Raw genomic sequence first — 25,268 nt, 5'->3', positions numbered from 1 at the left:
GAGATGCTCTTTGGAGAGTTGATCCGCCTCAATGGGACGAGTGGCCTCCTTTGGCACTGTAGGGATTTTGTGATAATGTCATTATGACTGTATTACACCATTTTAACTATCTATCCTGTCATTTGTGATACAACTGAAATAATTACTGACTGCAGTATGTAGACTGGAGTCATGAATATGACTGACTGTTAGTGCCTAAACATTCAAAAGCCAAGTGTTATTTGATGAGCTGTCTCAAACAGGCATAGTCAGCAGAAACTCACCACTCTCACTGTCCCCACCTGGGGCTGTGGTCATTTCTATGATTGATGTCAGCTTTCTGGCTGATGTTTAATTAATAAATGTTAAAGATCACAAAAGATAAAATTACATTTTGACATACATTTAAAATTCTGCTTGAAAAGACTGAAGGAACCTATCAAGTTGCTCAGATGAGTGCAACTCCAATAACCCTCAACAGGCTCAACATTATCCAAGGCAAACAATCCCAGAGTCAATGGGTGTGAGGCTGGAAGGGTACAGCATCAGAGGGGCAGGACAGTCAACATTTTGGACCAAATACTTCATCAGGACTGGGGATGGGGAGGGGAGCCCAGAATTAAATAGAGGGAGGGGGTGGGGTTAGGGGAAGGGCAGGTGGGATGGTGATAGGTTGATGCAGTTGGGGATGAATGGGAAGGGTGGAGCGGATAGGTTAGTAGGAAGATGGACAGGTTAGGTCAGGTTCGGTCAGCGGGGAAGAGCTGGACATGGGATAAAGCTGTGAGGAGAGAGATTTTGACGTTGATGAAGTTAATTTTGAGGCCATTGGGCTGTACACTCCCAAGGCAGAATATCATTGTTGTTCTGCCAGTTTACATTTGGCGTCACTCTGACAGTGGAGGACGCCAAAGATGGACATGTCACCAGGGGAGTGGGAGGAGGAATTAAAGTGGATGGCAACTGGAAGGTACGATTGGTTGGTGCGTGCAGAACGCAGATAATCTGCAAACCAGACCCCATGTCTGCCATTAGTCTCCCTGATGTAGAAGAGACCACATAGGGAGGAATGGATACTATAGATTGGTTTGAATGAAGTGCAGGTGAATCTCTGACAGATCTGGAAGGATGTTTGGGGCCTTGGACGGAGATGAGAGCGGAGGTGTTGTACCTCTTGCAGTTGCAAGGAAAGCTACCGTGTGTGATGGAGGAATTGGTAGGGAGTCACAGAATGAACGGTCCCTGTGGAAAGTGGACAGCGGTGGAGATGGAAATGTCTTTTTGGTGGGTGGGGTCTCATTGTAGGTGGCAGAGGATGTGGAGACGTCAGAGGGCAATGCATTGGATTCGGAGACTGTTGCGGTAGTACGTGAGGACGAAGGGGACTCTATCCTTCTTGCTGTTGGGTTTGAGGGCAAAAGTGCAGTAAATGGGGGAGATGCAGTTGAGGGCATCTTTAATTACAGAGGAGTGGGAAATTATGGTGCTGAAAATTGGAGGATATCACTGTCCTGCAGTGGAACACCTCATCTTTGGAGCGGATGCAGTGGAGTCAGAGAAATTGAGAGTATGGGATACCATTTTTGCCAAAGTTTGGGTGAGAGGAGGTGTAGTTGACATAGTTGTGGGAGTCAATGGGTTTGAAATGGATGTTGGTGATGAGTCGGTTTGCAGGGATGGAGAGAGAGAGATCCAGGAAGGGAAGGGAGATGTCTGAAATAGTCCAAGTGGATTTGAGGGTGGGGTGGAAGGTATTGGCAAAGTTGAACTGTTTGAGCTCCTCACGGGACTATGAGGCCGCGCCAGTACCTTCATCAATATTGCAGAAGAAAAGGTGCAGACGTAGTCGCAGAACAGGGACTGTTTCAGAATCCCACAGCCCTAATTAGCGTTCCAGCCATCATCTTCAACATTTACTTCCTTCACGACTGATGCACAGTAGCAGCAATGTGCAGCTTCGACAAGATTCACTGCAACAGCTTACCAAGGCTTCTTTGACAGTACCTTGCAAATCAGAGAGCTTGAACACCTTGAAGGACAACCATAGCAGATATACAGGAACATCGCCGCCTGAAAACTCCCCTACAAGCCACTCACTCTCTTGACTTGGAAATATATTAGCATTTCTTTAGTTTCAATGGGTCAAAATCCGAGAACACCCTTCTTACACTTCTTGTGCCATTGAAAAGCTGCCAACATCATCAGAAACCCCTCCCATCCCAGTAATGCTGTCTCACAGTCTCTTCCATGAGACAGAAGATACTGAAGTTTGAACAAACCCATCAACAGGTTCAACAACAGCTTCTTACCTGCTGTTATTAGACTGTTGAATAGACCTCTGTAACTTCAAATAATTGTTGAAGTTGCTGATGTTGATCTTGCTTTGTGCACCTCCTTTGTAGCCGGGATCTCGAATACCTCGCTCTGTCTAAGCGCCCTATGATCTGTATATCCTTGTCTGCTATCATCTACCTGTACTGCTCACAAATCCAAGGTTTTCACTTTACTTCAGTGCATGTGACTACAATAAACAAAAATCAAAACTTATCAGGACTGTATCTGTACATGCATTACAAGGACTGCTGCTGTTCAAGAAGACAGTTCCCCATCACTCTCTCCAGGGCAATTAGGAATTGGCAATAAATGCTGGCCTAGTCAGCTATGCCCACACCCTCTGACTGAATAAAATTGAGTGCCCTGTATATAATAGATATGTCAATGCTGTTATGGCTTGGTAATCTTTCTCCCTCAATGTATTTAAACATCATACAATGCATGAAATTTTCCTTCAAAAGTAAAAAAAATTTGCATTAATGTATCAACTTTCACAACTTAGTTTTGAAAATGAATGTACTTTTTCAAGTCTTGTAGTGTACACACACACAGTCCCCGGCCTGTAAATGGGTTCCATTCTTGAGTCTGTTCATAACTTGAGTTGTATGCAAGTCAGAACACAATGCAGGACAATGTGAAATAGTCTTCTATAGAACATAGAACATAGAAAAGTACAGCACAGTGCAGGCCCTTCGGCCCACGGTGTTGTGCCGTGGAATAAGTACAGGAAATATTCATGTTGGACCTTTAAAGTTACCATGCAGTCATAAATGTCTTTGCCACTCTCAGAACCTCTGCCAAGTGCTGCTCATCACAGAGACAAACTAAATCATTAGATGAGGGAGGGTGGTATGTAATAATTAGCAGATTTCTTTCCCCATGTTTGACCTGATTCCAGGGGATTCATGGGTTCAGGGACAATGTCGAGGGCTCCAAGTACAACAGCCTCCTTACTTTATACCATTGTGCTTTTGATATTTCTCTCCTGGCAGTCAGACACAACTGTGCTGTGTTGTTCTTTGTTCCCCCAATGTCTTACTGTTCTTTGTTTCTTAGGCAAAAGTTGAACAGGCATACTATGTTGGCACATGTCTTGTTGGGCTGAAGGGTCTTTTCCTGTGCTGTGTTGTTCTTTGTTCCTTGACTTATCCAGGGATGATGACAGTAATAAAAGATGACAAGGTGTCGAGCTGGATAAACACAGCAGGCCAAGCAGCATCAGAGGAGCAGGAAAGCTGACGTTGCGGGTCTGGACCCTTGTTCAGAAATGGGAGAGGGGAACGGGGATCTGAAATAAATAGGGAGAGAGGGGGAGGTGGATAAAGGAGAAGATAGGTGGAGAGGAGACAGACAGGTCAAAGAGGCAGGGATGGAGCCCGTAAAGGTGAGTGTAGATGGAGAGTTAGGGAGGAGATAGGTCAGTCCAGGGAGGATGGACAGGTCAAGTGGGCAGGATGACATTAGTAGGTAGGAGATGGGGGTGGGGCTTGAGGTGGGAGGAGGGGACAGCTAGGAGGAAGGACAGGTTAGGGAGGTGGGGACGAGCTGGGCTGGTTTTTGGATGTGGTAGATGGAGGGGAGATTTTGAAGTTTGTGAAGTCAACCGCAGGAAGTGCTACACCTGCCCCTAAACCTCCCCTCTCACCCCCATCCCAGGCCCCAGGAAGATTTTCCACATCAAGCAGAGGTTCACCTGCAGATCTGCTGATGTGGTATACTGCATCCGCTGTTGCCGTTGTGGCCTCCCCTACATCGGGGAAACCTAGCGGAGGCTTGGGGACCGCTCTGCAGAACACCTATGCTTGGTTCACACTAAACAACTGCACCTCCCAGTCGTGAACCATTTCAACTCCCCCCTCCTATTCCACAGATGACATGTCCATCCTGGGCCTCCTACAGTGCCACAATGATGCCACCCGAAGGTTTCAGGAACAGCAGTTCATATTCTGCTTGAGAACCCTACAGCCCAATGGTATCAATGTGGACTTCACAAGCTTCAAAATCTCCCCTCCACCTACCACATCCCAAAACCAGCCCAGCTCGTTCCAGCCTCCCTAACCTGTCCTTTCTCCCATCTATTTCTTCCTCCCACCTCAAGTCCCAACCCCATCTCCTACCTCTCAACCTCATCCCGCCCTCTTGACCTGTCCATCCTCCCCGGACTGACCTATTTCCTCCCTAACTTCCCACTTACACTCACCTTTACTGGCTCCATCCCTGCATCTTTGACCTGTCTGTCTTCTCTCCAATTATCTTCTCCTCTGTCCATCTTCTATCCACCTCCCCCTCTCTCCCTATTTATTTCAGAACCCCTTCCCCTCCCCCATTCCCAAAGAAGGGTCAAGGCCTGAAACATCAGACTTCCTGCTCCTCTGATGCTGCTTACCTGGTGTGGCCTACATGTGACACCAGTTGTTCATCCAGCTCTACACTCTATTATCTCAGATTCTCCAGCATCTACAATTCCTTCTATCTATGATGATGGTAATGTCTGGGAAATTGTCTGCAAGGCGTGATTCATTGAGGATGACTACGCTAGGCAGGTGCTTGACTGGTACAGATCACCCAGTTTTGGCAGAAACCCCTAGATTTCAGTATGGAGGGCCTTTTAGGCTCCTCAGTGTTTCTGTGATGAGGAACACACGAGACTGATATTTTCAACAGTTTTCTTCAGCTGAACAAAAAATTGAGCATCAATGAAGTCCTTTCCCCATTTGGGTCCGTCATCCAAAATAAAGGAAAATAAAAGATGTAGCCTGAAAAACCCATCTCCTTCCAAGATCTGTGCACTCCTCCAATTGGTCCATACCCTACACCCGGCAATTTAATCATCTGACCCATTTAGACTTCATGCTTTACAATTTGCTCCTTAAAACACGCTATATTTTAACTCTCTTCCTCCCTATTGTAACGTTTTAAGCCCAACCTCTTTGGCCATATTTCTGGCCATAGCCACAGCCTCCTAATATCTCCTTCTTCGTGCCAGTTAATTTTTGTTTTATTATGTCTGTGTGAGACACTGAGATGTGGTAACTACGTTAAAGCATGATATGAATGAAAGCTGCTGTCCTCTCATATTCCCTACAATGTAACTTTAAGCTAATGTTATTTTAAAGCTGACAAAATGTGAAACCCAAGGTATTGACTGAAATAATAAAGCCATAGGGTCCCATAGTTTTGGATGAATTGCTATAATCTTTTAAGAAAAGAACCACAGATGCTGTAAGCTAGAAACAAAACCAGAAGTTACAGGGAAAACTCACATGTGGAGATAAAGCAGAGTTAACATTTCGGATTCAGTGACCCTTCTAAACTTTGTCAGCAATAAACTTTATGATACAAAATTAGAAAAGCAAAACAATTTACAATATCTACACAAATTATATTTCATTGTTCAAAATTAGCATGAGGTAAATACAGGGTAACAGATAAACAGTTCAAAAAATAGCAAACAAAGTCAAGATATATCCCACAGATTTCTCAGTCACTATCCCTCAAAAGTTTGTGAAACTGCAGGTCATCAAATCTCATTAAAATCTATAAGGGATTCCAATCTCTTCTCTCCTGAAGACCTAACATTGGAACTCCATCACAGACTGCATTAGCAACTGCTCATGTTCTGGGGCGATGTTCATCAGGTTTCTTGAAACTGTACCCCAGAACTTACTCATCGGCAAAACTCCAGCCTTCTTGCAGAAAAAGCTGCTTTTCTCCAAGCTCTCATATTTCACAGCTGCACAAAGCAGCTTGTATTTTTGGCCTTCCTTCGCCCTTGCTCTCAGCTGCACTGTGCTTTCAATAGAAAATGGTCACTTCTGAGTGGCCCCAGCGCTTTGCCTGAGCCCTAAAGCCCAACATTTAACTGCAGGTCATGGCACCATGGGAAGGTGATGGCCTCGTCATGTTATCTGAATTGTTAATCCAGAGACCCTGATAATGTCGTGTTTGAATCCCACCATGGCAGATGTTGGAATTTGAATTCAACAAATATCTAGAATTGAGAGTCTAATGATAACTATGAGTGCATTGTTGATTTTTGTAAAAACCCATCTGGTTCACTAATGTCCTTTTGGGAAGAAAACTGCCACCCTCACCTGGTGTGGCCTACATGTGACACCAGATGCACAGAAATATGGTTGACTCTGAACTGCACTCTGGGCAATTAGGCATGAGCAATAAATGCTGCCTAGCCAGCAACGCCCTCATCCCATTACTGAATTTTTAAAAAAGCCTTTTCAGGATGTAGCCTGTTCTCTCTGCTCCTATTTGTCTGGCTAACAAGCAGCCTGAAGGTATTAACTGTTTTCTTTTCCTGTTTCTGTCCATATCCAAAAGTTGACTGTTCGCCAGTCTCTGAGCAACGCTGACTGACCTGCTGAAAACCTCACAACAGGATGGAAGTCTGTAAGCCAACCATCAAATGCAGCAATCTCTCAAAACTGTCTGTACAGTACCAGATTGTTGGTTCCTTCAGAGATCAAATGGATGCAATAAACCAAAAGAATTCACCATGACCTCTCGTGCTTTTTTAAGTGGCCATTCAGCATGTGGAGAGCCAGATGGTAAATGTTGTGAGATGATGGGGTCTATCAAAGCCAAATCATATCCTGCCCTCCCCCTAACTTCCCAGCTGGGCTCACTGATGTTGAACAGGATTCCTGGCTGATTCTCCACCCCCTCTCCAGAGATCTGAGTTACTGAAATTACCTCCATTACTACCCCGGGAATGGCTCCTCCTCTGCATTCTTATGCTGATCAGAAGCTGAAGCCTTTCTAACCACTGAGTATCTAATTGTTTTCTTGGTCAGACTGAGAGTCAGCGAGTGACTTGTACTTGACACTGCACAGAAAGGATGCTGAGTTTGTACAATTCCTTATATACATATAGATGCCTTCTTTCAGTGATGTTTAGAGATCTGCATAAAGGTTAAATTGAACTTACTTATATCATTGGTCTGATGGTGGCAGAGGTTTCAGGCGGACAGCTGGAATGACAGCTTTCCTGTGTGAGCACTGGAGGGATGTATAGGATGGGCCAAAGGGCTAAAAGTTAGTGATGATATCTGACATCTGCATGAGAAAACGGATTGTAAAGGATGAGAAAATAGACTGGAAAAGTTTAGAATAATACTCAACAAGCTGCATGACCTTGAATAAGTCCTGTGAACATGCCTTTGTGAGCTGAAGATGACACCTGCACTTGCTTTCCCATCCTATGTTGTCTGTAACAGCCAACAGTTTTGTCCTTTGTATGTGTTGTTAGGTGTACTGTTGTTTGTGAAACTGAATAATAGCGAGAGTATCATTCCAAGCTACTGCTGGATGTCGCTTTAGCTCGGAATCATGATCAGTGCCAGAAACAAACCTAAATCTTCCGACCAGCCATTGATTGAGGGGTCCCTGATAGGTAGAAGAACATGAGACAGGACTGACCTATCCCCTCCCTACCTCCCCACCTATACTCTCCTCTCCACCTATCTTCTTTTCTCTCCATCTTCGGTCCGCCTCCGCCTCTCTCCCTATTTATTCCAGAACCCTCTCCCCATCCCCCTCTCTGATGAAGGGTCTAGGCCCGAAACGTCAGCTTTTGTGCTTCTGAGATGCTGTGTTCATCCAGCCCCACACTTTGTTATCTTGGATTCTCCAGCATCTGCAGTTCCCATTATTTCAGAACATGAGACTTGTTGCTTTCTCTGAAAGGCATGAAACTTGTTGCTTTTTTTCCCTCTTTTCTTTTTCATTTAATATTACCACGATAATCATTTATTATTACTTCGTCAACATTCATATTCAAGCAAAGTGCTGTTGCCAAACCTCCTCTTAACTATAGTAAATTGAATCTGAAAAGAACCGCTTGGATACACGCTGTGATCCAAGACACCTTTGGTGATGAGGATGGGATTCAGCAAAATATTTATGAGAAGGGAAAGGCAACCTGATTCTCCAGAGACCTTTCATATTCCAGGATGGAATGCTGAAGACTCTGGATTTGGGTCTGTCGCTAATTTCTTAGCACAACTAGGGCCCCCACAAGAATGGGGGATGGTTATAACTGGAAAAAGGGATAAAGGAAGGTTAGTCATACAGGTTGTCATACTTGAGAGCTTGTGAGAGGCAGACTTCCCCATAAGCAAGGACAGCATATGCAAATGGGATGGATATTGTTAACAGCTTTGCATTCAATATAGAACATAGAACATAGAAGTTGATGAGGGTCGAGCTGTGGATGCGGTGTACATGGACTTCAGTAAGGCATTTGATAAGGTTCCCCATGGTAGGCTCATTCAGAAGGTCAGGAGGAATGGGATACAGGGGAACTTAGCTGCCTGGATACAGAATTGGCTGGCCAACAGAAGACAGCGAGTGGTAGTAGAAGAAAAATATTCTGCCTGGAAGTCAGTGGTGAGTGGGGTTCCACAGGGCTCTGTCCTTGGGCCTCTACTGTTTGTAATTTTTACTAATGACTTGGATGAGGGGATTGAAGGATGGGTCAGCAAGTTTGCAGACGACACAAAGGTCGGAGGTGTCGTTGACAGTATAGAGGGCTGTTGTAGGCTGCAGCGGGACATTGACAGGATGCAGAGATGGGCTGAGAGGTGGCAGATGGAGTTCAACCTGGATAAATGCGAGGTGATGCATTTTGGAAGGTGGAATTTGAAAGCTGAGTACAGGATTAAGGATAGGATTCTTGGCAGTGTGGAGGAACAGAGGGATCTTGGTGTGCAGATAGATAGATCCCTTAAAATGGCCACCCAAGTGGACAGGGTTGTTAAGAAAGCATATGGTGTTTTGGCTTTCATTAACAGGGGGATTGAGTTTAAGAGTCGTGAGATCTTGTTGCAGCTCTCTAAAACTTTGTGGATACTTTGGAGAGGGTTCAGAGGAGGTTTACCAGGATGCTGCCTGGACTGGAGGGCTTATCTTATGAAGAGAGGTCGACTGAGCTCGGACGTTTTTCATTGGAGAAAAGGAGGAGGAGAGGGGACCTAATTGAGGTATACAAGATAATGAGAGGCATAGATAGAGTTGATAGCCAGGGACTATTTCCCAGGGCAGAAGAGGCTAACACGAGGGGTCATAGTTTTAGGCTGGTTGGAGGAAAGTATAGAGGGGATGTCAGAGGCGGGTTCTTTACACAGAGAGTTGTGAGAGCATGGAATGCGTTGCCAGCAGCAGTTGTGGAAGCAAGGTCATTGGGGTCATTTAAGAGACTGCTGGACATGTATATGGTCACAGAAATTTGAGGGTGCATACATGAGGATCAATGGTCGGCACAACATTGTGGGCTGAAGGGCCTGTTCTGTGCTGTACTGTTCTATGTTCTATGTTCTATTACAGCACAGTACAGGCTCTTCGGCCCTCGATGTTGTGCCGACCTGTCATACCGATCTGAAGCCCATCTAACCTACTCTATTCCATGTACGTCCATATGCTTATCCAACGACGATTTAAATGTACCTAAAGTTGGCGAATCTACTACCGTTGCAGGCAAAGCATTCCATTCCCTTACTACTCTCTGAGTAAAGAAACCACCTCTGACATCTTTCACCCCTCAATTTAAAGCCATGCCCCCTCGTGCTCGCCGTCACCATCCTAGGAAAAAGGCTCTCCCCATCCACCCTATCTAACCCTCTGATTATTTTGTATGTTTCAATTAAGTCACCTCTCAACCTTCTCTCTAATGAAAACAGCCTCAAGTCCCTCAGCCTTTCCTTGTAAGACCTTCCCTCCATACCAGGCAACATCCTAGTAAATCTCCTCTGCACCCTTTCCAAAGCTTCCACATCCTTCTTATAATGCGGTGACCAGAACTGTACACAATACTCCAAGTGCGGCCGCACCAGAGTTTTGTACAGCTGCAGCATAACCTCTTGGTTCCGGAACTCGATCCCTCTATTAATAAAAGCTAAAACACTGTATGCCTTTTTAACAGCCCTGTCAACCTGGGTGGCAACTTTCAAGGATCTGTGTACATGGACACCGAGATCTCTCTGCTCATCTACACTGCTAAGAATCTTACCATTAGGCCAGTACTTTGCCTTCCGGTTACTCCTACCAAAGTGCATTATCTCATACTTGTCTGCATTAAATTCCATTTGCCACCTCTCAGCCCAACTCTGCAGCTTATCTATGTCTCTCTGCAACCTACAGCATCCTTTGTCACTATCCACAACTCCACCGACCTTAGTGTCGTCTGCAAATTTACTAACCCATCCTTCTACGCCCTCATCCAGGTCATTTATAAAAATGACAAACAGCAGTGGACCCAACACCGACCCTTGCGATACACCACTAGTAACTGGTCTCCAGGATGAACATTTCCCATCAACTACCACCCTCTGTCTTCTTTCAGCAAGCCAATTTCCGATCCAAACTGCTATATCTCCCACAATCCCATTCCTCTGCATTTTGTACAATAGCCTATTGTGGGGAACCTTATCGAATGCCTTGCTGAAATCCATATACACCACATCAACCGGTTTACTCTCATCTACCTGTTTGCTCACCTTCTCAAAGAACTCAATAAGGTTTGTGAGGCACAACCTTCCCTTCACAAAACCGTGCTGACTATCCCTAATCAATTTATTCTTTTCCAGATGATTATAAATCCTATCCCTTATAACATTTTCCAACACTTTACCAACAACTGAGGTAAGGCTCACTGGTCTATAATTACCAGGGTTGTCTCTACTCCCCTTCTTGAACAGGGGAACCACATTTGCTATCCTCCAGTTGTCTGGCACTATTCCTGTCGACAATGACGAGTTGTCATGTAGGGAATTGGAAATGTGCCAGGCCAGAAACAGTTTGAAGACACACTGGCAGTAGTAGAACATTGTAACCTCACCCTAACAGAAGCAGTTAAGACAACACAGGAGACAGCGACAATGCAGAGGAGAAACAGAATCAGATAGTATGCCATCTGGCAACAGTACAACAGAAAAAGAGAGCAAAACGACACAATAGGAATGTTGACCCAGTCAAAGTGCACGTGTTATTAAACCTGCAATGGGACCCCGACCATTGGGATGGGAACATTTAACATTCATCTAATTCAGAGTCTGAATGGACAGATGGGGAAGGGAATGCTCCGCCTGTGGAGTCATCCTCAGAGATTCTGAATAATAATTAAGGCAAAACAGGTAGGAGAACCTATGAAATTCGTGAACAGTGAGCGATTACTCTATATCCGAATTGCAGGATTTGGGGTCCCACTTTAAGCAGAAGTCAGTGAATCTTTGGCCTCTTGGCTGGCATGGGTGTGGAACCAAGGCACCATCCATATCATGCTGAGTGCCACAGGCAGAGGGAATCTGGGAGCATTAAGTGATGATCCACATGTGAATAGTGTCTTGAGAAACATTGGACAAACTGGATCATTGTGGAATGCATTGACAGTAGCAGTAGGGAACAAGTACCCTTCCCCAATTGAATGGGAAGGTGATATTGACAAATGGGCGAGTATGCCACAAGGTTTAAAATATTTGAGGGATTTGACTACACAAACGTGTATGTATTGTCTGCTGTTACAGGGTCCAGATCAGGAAACTTTCACACCAGAATGAGGAGCCGACTTATGTGAAGTCACCTGGGCTGGATGAGAGGTGCCCTGTTAGCCCTGTTAGGGCCAGCCCAGGGACAGGCCGTGGGACAGGTATGTTTGTTGTTAGGGACAGTCAGAGGACGTGGAAGTTGGTAAGTGATGAGTGAGCCTCACCTGAGCAAGTGACAAGCAGGGACAACAAGTCAGAAATGGGGTGGGTTTGAAGGTGAAACAAAAGATAACCAGAAGATAACCAGTTTGCAGCATTTCTAAAAGCAGGAATAGAGAGGAGCAAGATAAACGAAATACATACAGATGCGATGTACAGAATGTGGAGGATGCAGTGCTCTCCAAGGGATAAGGAAGTAAGAGAAACTGAATCAGTTGTGGAGGGGGGAAAGGAAACCACACTGACTGCATTTCCCACAACATCCCCGCACCTTAGCCTGGAGGGGGTCAGGCAGTTGTGGTGGGCCAGTCAGCCAATCGATTGGGGGTAGGGCTGGGAATTTGGGGTCTGCGTTGAGGCCTCATGTCCCTATCACTATTCGTTGGAGGAAAGGCGATATATGGTGAGACATTGCATTATTAGACACTGGGGGTATAAGTTACTATTATACATGGCAATCTACATAGATAATGTAGAGCACCAAATGATTATTAATGGATTTGGTGGGGTGATAACAGTTAGAACAAATATTAGAATGGCCTTGGGGAATAGACTCCCACAAGTATTGATATCCAACATATCAGAAAATATTATTGGCATAGACTTACTAAGAAGTATCACCCTGCAGACCCCAATGGGCAAATTCTCTTTTGGGATACCAGCTGTGATGGTTACTGTTGGCAAGGAAAGGTGGGAGCCCCTCATTATTCCTCTGCCTTCACGGGTGGTTTCAATGTAACAGCATCATGTCCCAGGAGGGCACAAAGTAGTTGGGGATACTACACAGGGCCTGTTGGTTGTGAGGATTGTGTCACATGCAGTTATCTGCACCCAATAGCCCTGTATGGCCTGTAAAGAAGCCTGACAGAAGTTGGCGAATGACAGTTGAATACCATGAACTCAACAAATATGCTCCTGCACTGTCAGTGTCCGTGCCCGAAGTGTCACCATTATAGAAAGTTTATTACAAGGGCCAGATGCCTCGTATACCACTATTGATCTAGAAAATGCCTTTTTCTCAATACCGATAGCCCTGGAATCACAAGCTCAGTTTGCTTTCACATGGGAAGGTTGCTAATATATCTTCTGTTGGCTACCACAAGGATACTTACACAGGCCAAACTTATGCCATGGGCTAGTGGATATGTATCCATTGCCACGGACGTTCACGTTACACATTTTTTAATGACATCTTGATCTGTGGATCAATGGAAACACTGGTGGTGGAAGCTCTAGCCACACTGGTACAACATGTGCAAGACAGAGGCTGGAAAGTGAACCTGAAAAAGATACAGGGATCAGCACAACACCTAGATCCCAACACACAGAGAGAACTGATCTTTTCTAACAATAACAAGAAATGCTCAGATGCAATCTAGTTTCTGATGAACTGTCATGATGTACTGAATTGTTAACTCTGTTTCTTTCCAGCCGAAGCTGCTGAGCATATCCAGCATTTTAATTTTCATTATAGTTTTTACAGCATAGAAACAGGCCCAACTGCTTTCTCCCAGTACTTTTGCTCCACATGAGCCTTCTCCCTCCCTATATTCTCTCACCCTTCAGATCTTCCTATTCCTTTCTCTCTTATCGACTTACACAGCTTCCTGTCAAATGCATACAAACTATTTCATAAACCATGCCCTGTGACAGCAAATTCAATATTCTCATCATTCTCTTGGCAGAGAAGTTTCTCCTAAATTCCTCATTGAATTTATTATTGGCTATCTTACACTGATTATTTTGGACTGATTGCTTGGTGGTACAGAAGATAAACATTGTTAAAAGGAGACACCAGGCCCTAAGCTTTTCATTTTGCTGCACCAGGACAAGGACACCATAAACAAAGCTTGAAAATGGACACTAGTTTATACAGCATGAGAAAAGATTTTTCAAATTAATTGGCGTGGAGATGCAGCAAGAAGAGTTAACCGTGTATCTTATTTCTCAGATTAGGCAGGTAAATTCTGATCAGTCACCTGTGAGAATGCAACAGAGATTGAGTTTCTCAACGACTCTTTTGAAAATCAATATTGTACCTCTTGTGTCCCTCCTTGCTGTGCATGTGCTGATCCCATCACTGCAAGTTATCTCTGCCTTGGATGCTGTAGGTCTTCTGTCAAACACATCCGAGGATACACATCCCACTTGAATGTTGTCAGTTTGAAAGCCTCTGAGGATGAAGAATGCTATTCCCTCACTAGAAATCTCTGTCAAACATTTACCAGGGGAACTGAGGCAGCAGCTGCAATAACAGCAAATTCGATATTCTCATCGTTCTCTTGGTGGCGAAGTTTGTCCTAAATTCCTCATTGAATTTATTATTAACTATCTTACGTTGATTAGTTTTGGACTGATTGCTTGGTAGTACAGAAGGTAATATTCAGATGGAGACAATGACATGTTTAAATCTCCACCTGATGAACTGCTCAAAGTCACCTCTATTTCACTGGTCAGTTTCACAAGCTTCAGGAAACTCATGTTGCTGCAGAAATATTTGGATTGGCTGTGAGAGACGTCAATCAGAGAGCCCACCCACTCTGCCCATTCTCTCCTCTTCCTCTTCCAGAGCTGGTTCACTTCCTATAGGGACTGAAAACCAAGTGAAGAGATGGTGAGTGAAGGAGCAGCTTTTATACAAATTGTATCCCATAATATCCACACCAATCTTCAGGCAGTCTGACTGTCCTGTGGACAATCAGGGGTGGAAATGTCCCGTATGCTGTGTGAGAAGATCCAGCTGAGAGAGCTGTTTACTCGGTGCTTTGTACTGAACTGTTTGACTGGAGCTGTGTGTTGGATATTGAGTGTGTTTATTGGAAACATTTCCCTCCTGATTTCCAGCCTGAGTTTTGTTGATGGCTCATTCCTGAATATGAGAAGGTGAGGTGTAGTTCTCTGGAGGTGACTGAGGATTCTTACTGATTTCCTGGTGTTGAGTTTTGTGTGTGTGTGTTATGGACTGTCAATTTTTTCTGTGTTGGGATCTCGCTGTTGCCTGTCTTCACAAATCCCTCCATCATTGCTCCCACTAAACTTTTCCATAAAATAGCACAAAAAAGTACATCAATCGTGTTAAATTAAGACTGTAGGAGGGCATTGCATGCTGAACAACATAAGCATCAAGTGACAGACACAACTAAGTGACCCCACAACCAATGGGCCAGATCAAAGCAGTTGCCAGCATTTGGCCATATCCCTCTAAACCCTTCATATTCATATACCCAAGCAGATATCTTTTAAATGTTGCAATTGTATCAGCTTCCACCACTTCCTTTGGCAGCTTGTTCCACACACGTACTACCCTTTGCGTGATCCTTACATCCCTTTTAAATGTTTCTCCCGCACCTTTAACCTATGCCCTCTAGGTTTGGACTCCCCTACCCTGGGATAAAGATATTGGCTACTTACCCTATCCATGCCACCCGTGATTGTATAAGCTCGCCCCCCCCCCCCCAGCCTCAAACACTCCAGGGAAAATAGCCCCAGCTATTCAGTCTCTTCCTATCGCTCAAATCCTCCATTCTGCACCCTCAGAGGCTTTCAAACTGACAAGTAAACATTTCACTTGGTGAGGAATCCTCACAGATATCTCCATCCTTAATAATGGGTGAGGCTCGCTCATCAGTGCAAAAGCTAAGGCAAAGCATTCACAAGAATCTTCAGCCAGAAATGCCAAGTGAATGATCCATCTCAGCCTCCACATCAGGTCCCTAGCATCACAGATTTCAGTCTTCAGCCAATTTAGTTATTTCATGTGAAATGAAAAAACATCTCGAGACACTTGAGACTACACCAGTCCGGCAGTAGTCCTGAACTTGCTGCACCCCAAACCAAGCTAATCGAGTACAGCTGGCGTTTTCTCAACAGTGTGGAAAATTGCTCAGGTATGTCTTATTCGCAAAAAGTAGGACAAATCCAATGCAGTCAACTACTGGCCCTTTAGCCTACTCTCAATCATCAGTAAAGTGACAGAATGTTCATCAACAGTAATCTAACACCATAGCAAATAAGCTGCCATAGCTGGAGACACATTTATTGAATTATTATTTCATGCCTTTCTTAAAGATTTTACCTGATGCTCTCAGCATTTCCCAAAAGTATGCACTTGGATTTGACCATTTTGTCCAGTGCAGTGGCTAATAACAGTTTTTGTGATATGCATTCTGAGTGAGTGCAGTGCATTTAATATCACAGGAAAAACCAGAACCCTCAAGTCAGCTACACTTAGCAATATTTTCCTCAACTTGGAGCAATTCCTACTCAGTGTGTATGTGTTAAATAATTTTGGAAAATAAGGTGAGAAATTTCAGAATCTCCAATGAATTAATATCTCTCCAGACTTTTTATTAAATACATACCTTAAAACTAGAACTATTTTCTACAACACTGCATTAGGTCATAGTGAATTGATGACCTGTTTTACACTTCACCTCACTGTCTTTTCCATGGTGGCTAGGACAAAAGGGGGCTGGGCTGGAAAGAAAATACTCACATTATCTGTTCCTGGTCGGTATCCAGTATCCCTGCTCGAAAGAGAGGGTGAGGAAAAAGAAAGGACTTGTATCTGTTTCCCCCCATACAAGACAATAGCAGACTGGCGTTCACTGTGGAACAGTCTCTGAGGAGTCAGCGTCTTCAGCAAAGAAGGAGAGGGAGTTGGAGGAAATCATGTTTCCTTTTCTTGTTTACAGAAAGATTTGCACCGTTCTACACCAGAGAATACAGAGAAGATACACAACGTAGGTAGATCCTGACCATCACCCAAGGAACAACTGCGTGACTCTGGGAAGGCATCCGGTCCGTTCATAGCATTGCTCAACACAGAGAAGGTTGGGCAGTGAAACCAACATCTGGAAATCGGTTGGGTCATGGGAACTTTGACATATCATCAGATCTGAAATTGGTCAGTGGTGTGGAGCCTTCCATTAGAACCAACCTTTCTGAAGGTTCAGCTGTGGGTGATCGGTCAGGGTGAGGCTGGGAAGAAGTGTGAGTGGCTCCAAGTGTGGTGACAGCTTCATTCATTCATCAAGCCTCATGACCCACTGACTCATTCCTCCAGGTTGGGGGCTGTTCCGGTCTGAGGTGTGTGAGGAGGGCTCCACAGGCTGATACGCAGCTTTCATTTGATGTACAAACTGTTAGCAGAAGAACAGCGGCATGGAAGAGAAACAATTCCAGTGTGGGCTATGTGACCAAACATTCACACAGTTAGCAACTCTTGTGCAGCACCGAAGCATCCACACTGAGAAGAAACCTTTCAAGTGTGAGGTTTGCCATAAAGCATTCTCGTGTTCATCTCACTTTCGCATACACCAGCGTATTCATACGGGGGAGAAACCGTTTGTTTGCAAGGTTTGTGAGAAATCATTCTCACAGTCATCACACCTCCGCGCACACCAGCGCATTCACACAGGGGAAAAACCATTTACGTGTGAGGTGTGTGACAAATCTTTCTCACATTTAACAAACCTCCGTGCACATAAACGCATTCACACCAGAGAGGATCTGTTTAGATGTGAGATTTGTGACAAATCCTTCACTCAGTTATCAAACCTTCTGGTCCATCAGACCATCCACACAGGGGAGAAGCACTTTAAGTGTGAAGTTTGTGGGAAAGCTTTCGCAACTTCAACAAAGCTTCTGAGACACCAGAGCATTCACACAGGAGAGAAACCTTTCCGCTGTGACGTTTGTGAGATGGCTTTCACCCAATCTTCTGATCTGCTGACACACCAGAGAGTTCACACTGGGGAGAGACCTTTCACGTGTGGGCTATGTCACAAATCGTTCACGCAGTCATCAACACTTGTACAACACCGACGTACTCACACTGGGGAGAAGCCTTTCAAGTGTGAGAAATGTGACAAATCATTCTCACGCTCATCTCACTTGCGTGCACATCAACGCGTTCACACAGGGGAGAAACCTTTCATATGTAAAACGTGTAACAAGTCATTCTCAAGGTCCTCCACCCTCCACGAGCACCAACGCCTTCACACAGGGGAGAAACCATTCATGTGCAGAGTTTGTAATAAGGGCTTTGCGCAGTTGTCAGGCTTGTTAAATCACCGACACATTCACACAGTGGAGCGGCCATTTAAACATGAGTTGTGTGACCAAGCCTTCACACCATCATCGACGCTCATGACACAGTGATGCTTCCACGCTGGGGAAAAGCCTTTCAAGTGTGAGTTGTGTGACAGGGTTTGATACCCTTCCTAATACACCAGACAGTTCACACAGAAGAGAAGTTTACGTGTGAGATGTGAGACTTTCCCTCATACTGTCAGCAACATTTATGAAACAGTGTCATATTCCCAGAGAGGTGAATTCATTTAAAGATGTTTTGCACAAGTAGCAAGCATTGTGTACAACCAAGCCATTTACACAGAGGGGAAACTACTCAAGCATATGATCTGTGACAAAGAATTTCCAACCTTATCGAATATTCCTGGTCCATTAGAGGTTTCACACACCATGATGCTACAAGTGTGAAATTTATGAATAAAATTCTGTAGAAATCTTCAAGCCTCCAGAGGCACCATTGAACTCATTAGGAGCAAGGAAGCATTCACGCAATTGAACAGAGTCAACAGTTTTGTGAAAGTGAAATCATGTTTAACAAATTTTCTCAAGTTCTTTGAGAGTATAACAAGTACACTTGGTAAAGGGGAACAGATAGATGTGGTGTATTTTGATTTCCAAAGGCATTCTATAAGGTGCCACATACAAGGTTATTGCACAAGATAGGAGCTCTCGGTTTTGGGGGTAATGTATCAGCATTATTTGAGGATTGGTCAACACATAAAAGATTGAAAGTTGCTATTAGTGGGGCTCTTTCATGTTGGAAAAGGCATAACTAGTGGAATGCTGACACAACGCAGTGTGGAGCTGGAGGAACACAGCAGGCCAGGCAGCATCAGAGGAGCAGAAGTAGGCCATTTGGCCCATCAAATCCACTCTGCCATTTTGATCTGATAATCCTCAACTCCACTTTCCTGCCTTTTCCCTATCACCCTTCATTCCTTTACTGATGAAGAATCTGTCTATCTGAGCCTTGAGTATAGTTTTCAAGCCTATTTAATAGGCCTTTGTTGTAAAGAATTTCATGAATTTCCCATCCTTTGAGAGAAAAACAACCTCTGCTCATCTCGTCTTAAATGGCTGATCCCTCACTCTGAGATTAAGGCCTCTGGTGCAAGATTCTCCTGTGATACTCTGCATCTACCCTGAAAAGCCCCCCTAATCGTCTGTTATGTGTCAGTAAGGTCTCCTCTCACTCGTCTAAACTCCAAGGAGTACAGGCCCAATCTACTCAACTTTTCCTCATAAGAAAATATCTCCATATCCAGGTTCAACCTTTTAATGCTTCTCTGGGCTGCCTCCAATACCTTTCCTTGGATAAGGAGAGCAGAACTGTTTACAGTATTCCACATGTGATCTGCTTGGAGTCTTGTACATTCAAGTTTTCGAGATGTAAAGCATAGAAAAAGGCCCTTCAGCCCATCTGTCCACACCAGTCAAAAACAACTCCCTAACTATTCTAAACCCATTTTCCAGCTCTTGGCCCATAGCAAAATGTTTCTTAAATGTTATGAGGGTTTCTGCCTCGACCACCTTTACAGACAGTGAGTTCCAGATTCCTACCACCCTCTGGGTGAAGAAACATTCTTCACATCCCCTCTAAACCTCCTGCCCCTTACCTTAAATGATTCCCACTGATCAATAATTTCTCCATCAAAGGTAAAAGTTTCTCCCTGTCTGTGCCCCTCATAATTTTATGCATCTCAATCATGTCCCCTCTAAGTCTTCTCTGCCCCAATGAAAATAACTCCCATCTGTCCAATCTCTCTCCATGACTGAAACTCCCCATCCCAGACAATATCCTGGTAAATCTCCTCTGCATCATCTGCAGTGCTATCACAGCCCTCCTATAATATGGATTCCAGAACTGCACACAGTCCTGCATCTGTGGCCTCACCAACATTTTACACAGTTTGTATTCCCTGCTTTGTGGCTCGATTTGTAAAGCCAAGTAACCCATATGCCTTCCTAATCACTTTATCCACTTGTCCCAATACCTTTTTATACTCCATTCTTTTTGAACAAAAGGCTGACATTTCATTTGCCTTGGCTATTACATGCTGAACTTGAATGCTAGCATTTTGTGATTCATGCATTAGGACTCCCAACTCACTGTGCTGCAGCTTTCTGCAGCCTTTCCCCTTTTAAATAATATTCAACTGCTCTTATTCTTCCTGCCCAAGAGCAACACCTCCGGGGTCATTCATCGGTCATATCCACTGCTCTTCCAGAGCTGAATCAGCTTTGTTATGGTTGCAGGCATTTACTGGACTGGTGGGTGTCTGTATCTTCAATTTGTGCAATCCTGTTTTGGAATGTACTGCGTGGCTTGCCAATGACTTGGAGGAGCGGGGAGTTGGGGAGGGGTGGCAGTGTAATGTACTCAGATTTGCTGATGGTTCAGATAGAGGTGGGAGAGAATGTTGTGATGAAGACATAAGGAATTTGCACGGAGTTGCTCATAGGTTGAGTGATTGGGTAAAAACTTGGCAGATGGGTTTTGTTGCAGGAAAATGTGAGATTATGAACTTTGGTCAGAAGAGCTAAAAGCCAGACAACTGTTTAATTGGTGAGAGACTCCAAAGAAGTGCAGCAGAGAGGAATTGAGTGTTCACGTGCATGAAATGCAAAGAAGCAGGCGAATGCAGCAAATAATGAAGAAAGCAAATGGGCTTCTAGTCTTTATTGCTCGTGGGTTGGAGTTTAAAAGTAGAGAGGTCTTGTTATAACTGTACAGGCTGCATTCAGTGCATTGTGTACAGTTTTGGTCCCTGTATTTGAAAAAGGATAATACCAACATCGGAGGCAGTTCAAAATAGATTCACTCAGCTGATTCCTGGGATGAAGGGATTGAATTATCAAGAACAGCTACACAGCTTAGGAGGTTGTTCATTACAGCTCAGAAGACTGAGGGGTGATTTTATGGAAACATGCATGATTCTGAGGGGCTTGACTTTATAGATATTGAAGAAGATGTTTTTACTAGTGGGAAAGTATTGAGCTAAGTGACATAGATACAAAATAAGAGGGCACTTATTTAAAAGTGAGATGTTAAAGAATTTCTTCTCCCAGAAGGTAGTGAAAGGAATTTTTCTACTTGAGAGGGTTCTGGAAGTCAGATCAAAAAAAAATTAAAGAGGAGGCAAATGGAATTTTGAAATATCAGGGAGTTGACAGCAATGAGGAGCCAGAACAAAAGAGGAATTTGGGTCATGGGCAAATCACCGTGATGTTGTAGAATGATAGGGCAGGCTGGAGGGACTCCTATTTTTTATGTTCACCCATTCATCGGAACTCCTAATGCATCAGTGCATGTACACGGGAGACAGTCAATCAATATATCTCCAAATCCAGCAGCACACTTTCAGATGACAGAAACTGCATCTGGATCAGTTCTGTAATAAAACATGCAGACAATTGAAAGACCTCCTGGAATATCAGGGAACTTATGCAGGAAACAAATCCTATCAATGTGACATATGTCATGACTGTTTCACCTCTTAATCTCACCAGACGCCAACATCTCCACACAGTCTTAGAGCCAGATCACCTGCTTCTGATGCACTGAGAGTTGTGTTTTTCCCCTCCAGTGCTCACACAGAGGGAGCTGTCATTTCAAAGCACTGTCTAAACATCACTAAAAGAAGACATCAATGAGAATAGAAGCTCCTGTATTAACTCAGCATCCTTCCTTGTGTTACATCAGGTACAAGTCACTCTTTATAAATGTCCAAAATACAAAATTATAGAAGTAAAATAGCTGCCATGTCACCAGATGTAAATCCCTTGTACTTCTCTTATCACAAAACAATCTAAATATTTTCTGATCTTTAATGATGAAATACTCAGGCTTACTGTCAGGCAGACTCCACCAGTCACACAACCCTTCATTCACCTCAGTTTAGTGTTACTGTTCCAAACTACAACACCCATAAACCAAAAGATTTAATAATTCTTAAAACATCACAAATTCATCACTATGAAAAATTGAATTAAAGTCTTTTGATAGGAAAACCCTGCAAGGTTATTTAGCACTTTCTGGTGAACAGTCTGCAGATTATAGTGCAGTTAAAATTACTGTATTTAATGCCAAAACCTACCAACAACATCTTTCATTTGACAGGAAGAAATTAAATTGGACATTTGTGGCATTTGCTGGAGAAAAAAAGATAATTTGTGATTAATCATTTAGTTCAATGAAGTTAATTTAAGATTTTGAAAACCTGGTAGAGATGTCACTAATGGAAGAGGTTTTGGAGTAATATTATTTTAGGAATCAAGTTCTCCAAGGGTTGCCATGAAGTTTCTACCAGAAGGAAAGCAATTCTTTTGATGATAACTCCAACTTAACCCACAAAACTCTAAATGGCAGCAAAGCTTTTGTAGATCAGTACAGGAGTTGGAGAGAGTCATAGTAATGAACAAAATACTAATGAAATGTGTGGGAAATAAGAATGATTTGATCATGTCATGAAACAGGAAGTGTGAAGGAAGTATGCTGGATGTTAAAATCAAAAGAGCGATTTTGGTGACTGTGCCTAGTTGCTCTCCAGAAAATGCTGTGTACCTGTTGTTGGATATGGTTACCATCGAATAAAACTCTGCATATTTTCAGCGATGTAAGTCAAAACACAAACAATTGATATTTTATACTTGAGGAACACCACTTCTCTCTGATCAAGCTCTTAGGAATACAGGGTCAGTTCTTGACATTAACAAGATGTGTTTTTTTTTCTCCTGAGAATGGACTGAAGGATTAAGTATTAATACAAGTTCATGGAAACTGTTTACCTGTTTTATTCAGTTGGTCTGTTGTTTTTGGAATGCTCTTGCATTATTTTATTAATTGGGTCAATTTTATTGTAGTAAATAAGCTTGCTATCTGCGGAGATGGGAAATTAATTGAAATTGACATTGCACTCAGAGAACCCGGGACTAATTGTAATTCTACTGTTGGAAGAACTGTTCCGACTAAAGCTGTGTCCAGAGAGACCAATGTTCATATCCTGACAGGTAGGGACTATAACACTTCAGGCTATCCACAAGGATTTAAACATCAACTGCAAACAAACTGTCTCTATCCACTTTGAATGTGGCTGCAGCCTCTATCTCACTGAAATCTGACCAGAACACAGCAGCAGAATGCCACATTAATGAGCAAAGGAAGACAATGATTTGAAGCAGAAGGACATGTATGTTGCCAAAGCTGTTATTTTGGAGCAGCGGGGGCATATTAGAGTTTCAGAAAATGAACAGAGAGTTCAGAAGGAAAATTCTCATGCAGTGTTTAAATATGGAAAGATAATGGCTGTTTGTTTGGTTGAAACATTTTTTGATGATCTGAACCTCAAAGATTCTATATCCATGAAAAGTGAGTAGAGATCAAAAGGCAGATTCCAAACAGGATGATCCAAAAGCCCAATGAAAAGGTGAATTCTGCTTCTTGAAAGGAGTAACAGGGATTAATGAATCCGGAAAATATGATGGAGAATTTCCTCTGAATCCACAAGTTGCAGCTGTGGTTTACAGAAACCAAATGGACTATCAGAGATCGACAGTATTGTTCTTGACTCATTTTTCCCAGTCTGAAATAGGCTGTATTTTAACCAAGGAAATGGAAACAGCATAGATTTTAATCATTAATAAGGAACAACTAGCAACAAAACTATTTCTCTGCCATTTTAAAGGAATAATTTTAATAACTAAGATCATAGGATGATTATAGCAAAGGACGCTATTCAGCCCATTATGCCTGTAAAAGCTGTATTAGCTAGTGCTATTCTTCTGCATTTTCCCCATATGCCCATTAATATTGAACTGCCTCCACCACATTTCCAGGCAGTGCATTTCATATCCTAAATACTTGTTGGATGAAAATGGTTCTTTTTCCACAATGCCCTTGCTTCATTTGCACATCAACTTTCATTTTTTTAAACAACCAGAAACAGCTTTATCCTGTCTATTCCATCCAGCTCACTCAGGATCTTGAAATCCTCCATCAGATCTCCTCTCAGCCTTCTTCTCTCCAACGGGAACAATCCCAACTTCTTCAATCTATCCTCGTAACTGAAGTGTCTCATTCCTAGAACTATTCTTGTAAATCACTTCTGCACTGTCTCCAATGTATTCTCGTCTTTGCTATAATGTAGTGCCCACAGCTGTACATAATACCCCAGCAGAGGTTGAACAAGTTTCTTGTAAAAGTTTGACATTACCTTCCTGCTCTTGTACTCTGTGCCTTGAGAACACTAAATCCCTGCTCTGCCCTGCCATCTTCAATGACCTGTGCACCTGTACATCCAGGTCCCTCTGCCCCTGCACCGTCTTTAGAATTGTACCCCCTATTTTATGTTGTCTTTCAGAGTTCTTCTGGCCAAAGTACATCACCTTACGTTGAATTTTATCTGCCACCAATCTGCCCATCCACCAACTGCTGGAGTTCCACACTGTCTGGATCTTGGTGTGCAGGGGACAATTGTAAAGTTTGCAGATAACACCAGGAAAAGTTGTAAACTGTATCAAATACCTTCTGGAAATCATTGTCTTAAGTGTTACCCTCATCTGTTACCTCTACCAAAAATCTACAAAGTAGATTTCCCATTAGTATTCAATAACTAACACTTCCCAATCAACTCACCTTTTAGCATACAATAACTGATACAATCCTGAATAATTGTTTCCAAAAGTTTCCACACTACTGAAGTTAAACTGACTGGTCTGTAAATGCTCAGACTAGACTTTCAACCTTTCTTAACAATGCTATAATGTTTCCAATTCTTCAGTCTTCAGCAAGACTGAAAATGTGCCTCTGTCCCTGCAATTTCTACCCTGTCTTCCTTCAAAATCTGTGGATACATTGCAGCTGTTTCCAGTGCCTTGTTACCATTAAGTGCCAACAATCTACCCAAGACTTCTTCCTTAATAAATTTGAAACCTTCTAGTGACAGTGTTTCTTTCTCTGTCACTATGACCCAGGCAGCATCTTCCTGTTTTGTAAAAACAGATGCAAAATATTAATATCTCAACAGTGGTCCCTGCCTCCACCTGTAAGTCTCCTTGTTGGTTTCTGATTGGCCCTACTCCTCCTCTAGCCAATATTTAACTGTTTATCCACCTTTATATTATCTGCTAGTCTTTTCTAGTATTTCCTTT

At 43.3% G+C, this 25,268-nt stretch overlaps 2 protein-coding genes across 2 annotated transcripts in view; one reads left to right on the top strand and one right to left on the bottom strand.

The window, feature by feature from the left end:
• The window catches only part of LOC125446407 (zinc finger protein 271-like), a 132,585-nt gene extending 118,084 nt beyond the window's left edge, over positions 1 to 14,501 (bottom strand). Inside the window, exon 1 of the mRNA XM_059639675.1 lies at positions 14,066 to 14,501. The gene's annotated coding sequence lies outside the window, so the exon portion shown is untranslated. The remainder of the gene's footprint in view (positions 1 to 14,065) is intronic.
• Positions 1 to 25,268, top strand: part of LOC125446366 (uncharacterized) — a 281,544-nt gene that overhangs the window by 59,330 nt on the left and 196,946 nt on the right. The window contains 6 exon segments of the mRNA XM_059639405.1: positions 2,382 to 2,453; positions 11,847 to 12,009; positions 16,721 to 16,768; positions 17,175 to 18,184; positions 18,551 to 18,696; positions 22,983 to 23,129. Coding sequence (XP_059495388.1) covers positions 2,382 to 2,453; positions 11,847 to 12,009; positions 16,721 to 16,768; positions 17,175 to 18,184; positions 18,551 to 18,696; positions 22,983 to 23,129 — 1,586 coding nt within the window.

This window comes from Stegostoma tigrinum, chromosome 34, assembly GCF_030684315.1.
Source record: "Stegostoma tigrinum isolate sSteTig4 chromosome 34, sSteTig4.hap1, whole genome shotgun sequence".
NCBI classification, from domain to species: domain Eukaryota; kingdom Metazoa; phylum Chordata; class Chondrichthyes; order Orectolobiformes; family Stegostomatidae; genus Stegostoma; species Stegostoma tigrinum.
Note: the sequence above shows the minus strand (reverse complement) of the source record. Positions and strands in the feature narration are given on the sequence as shown.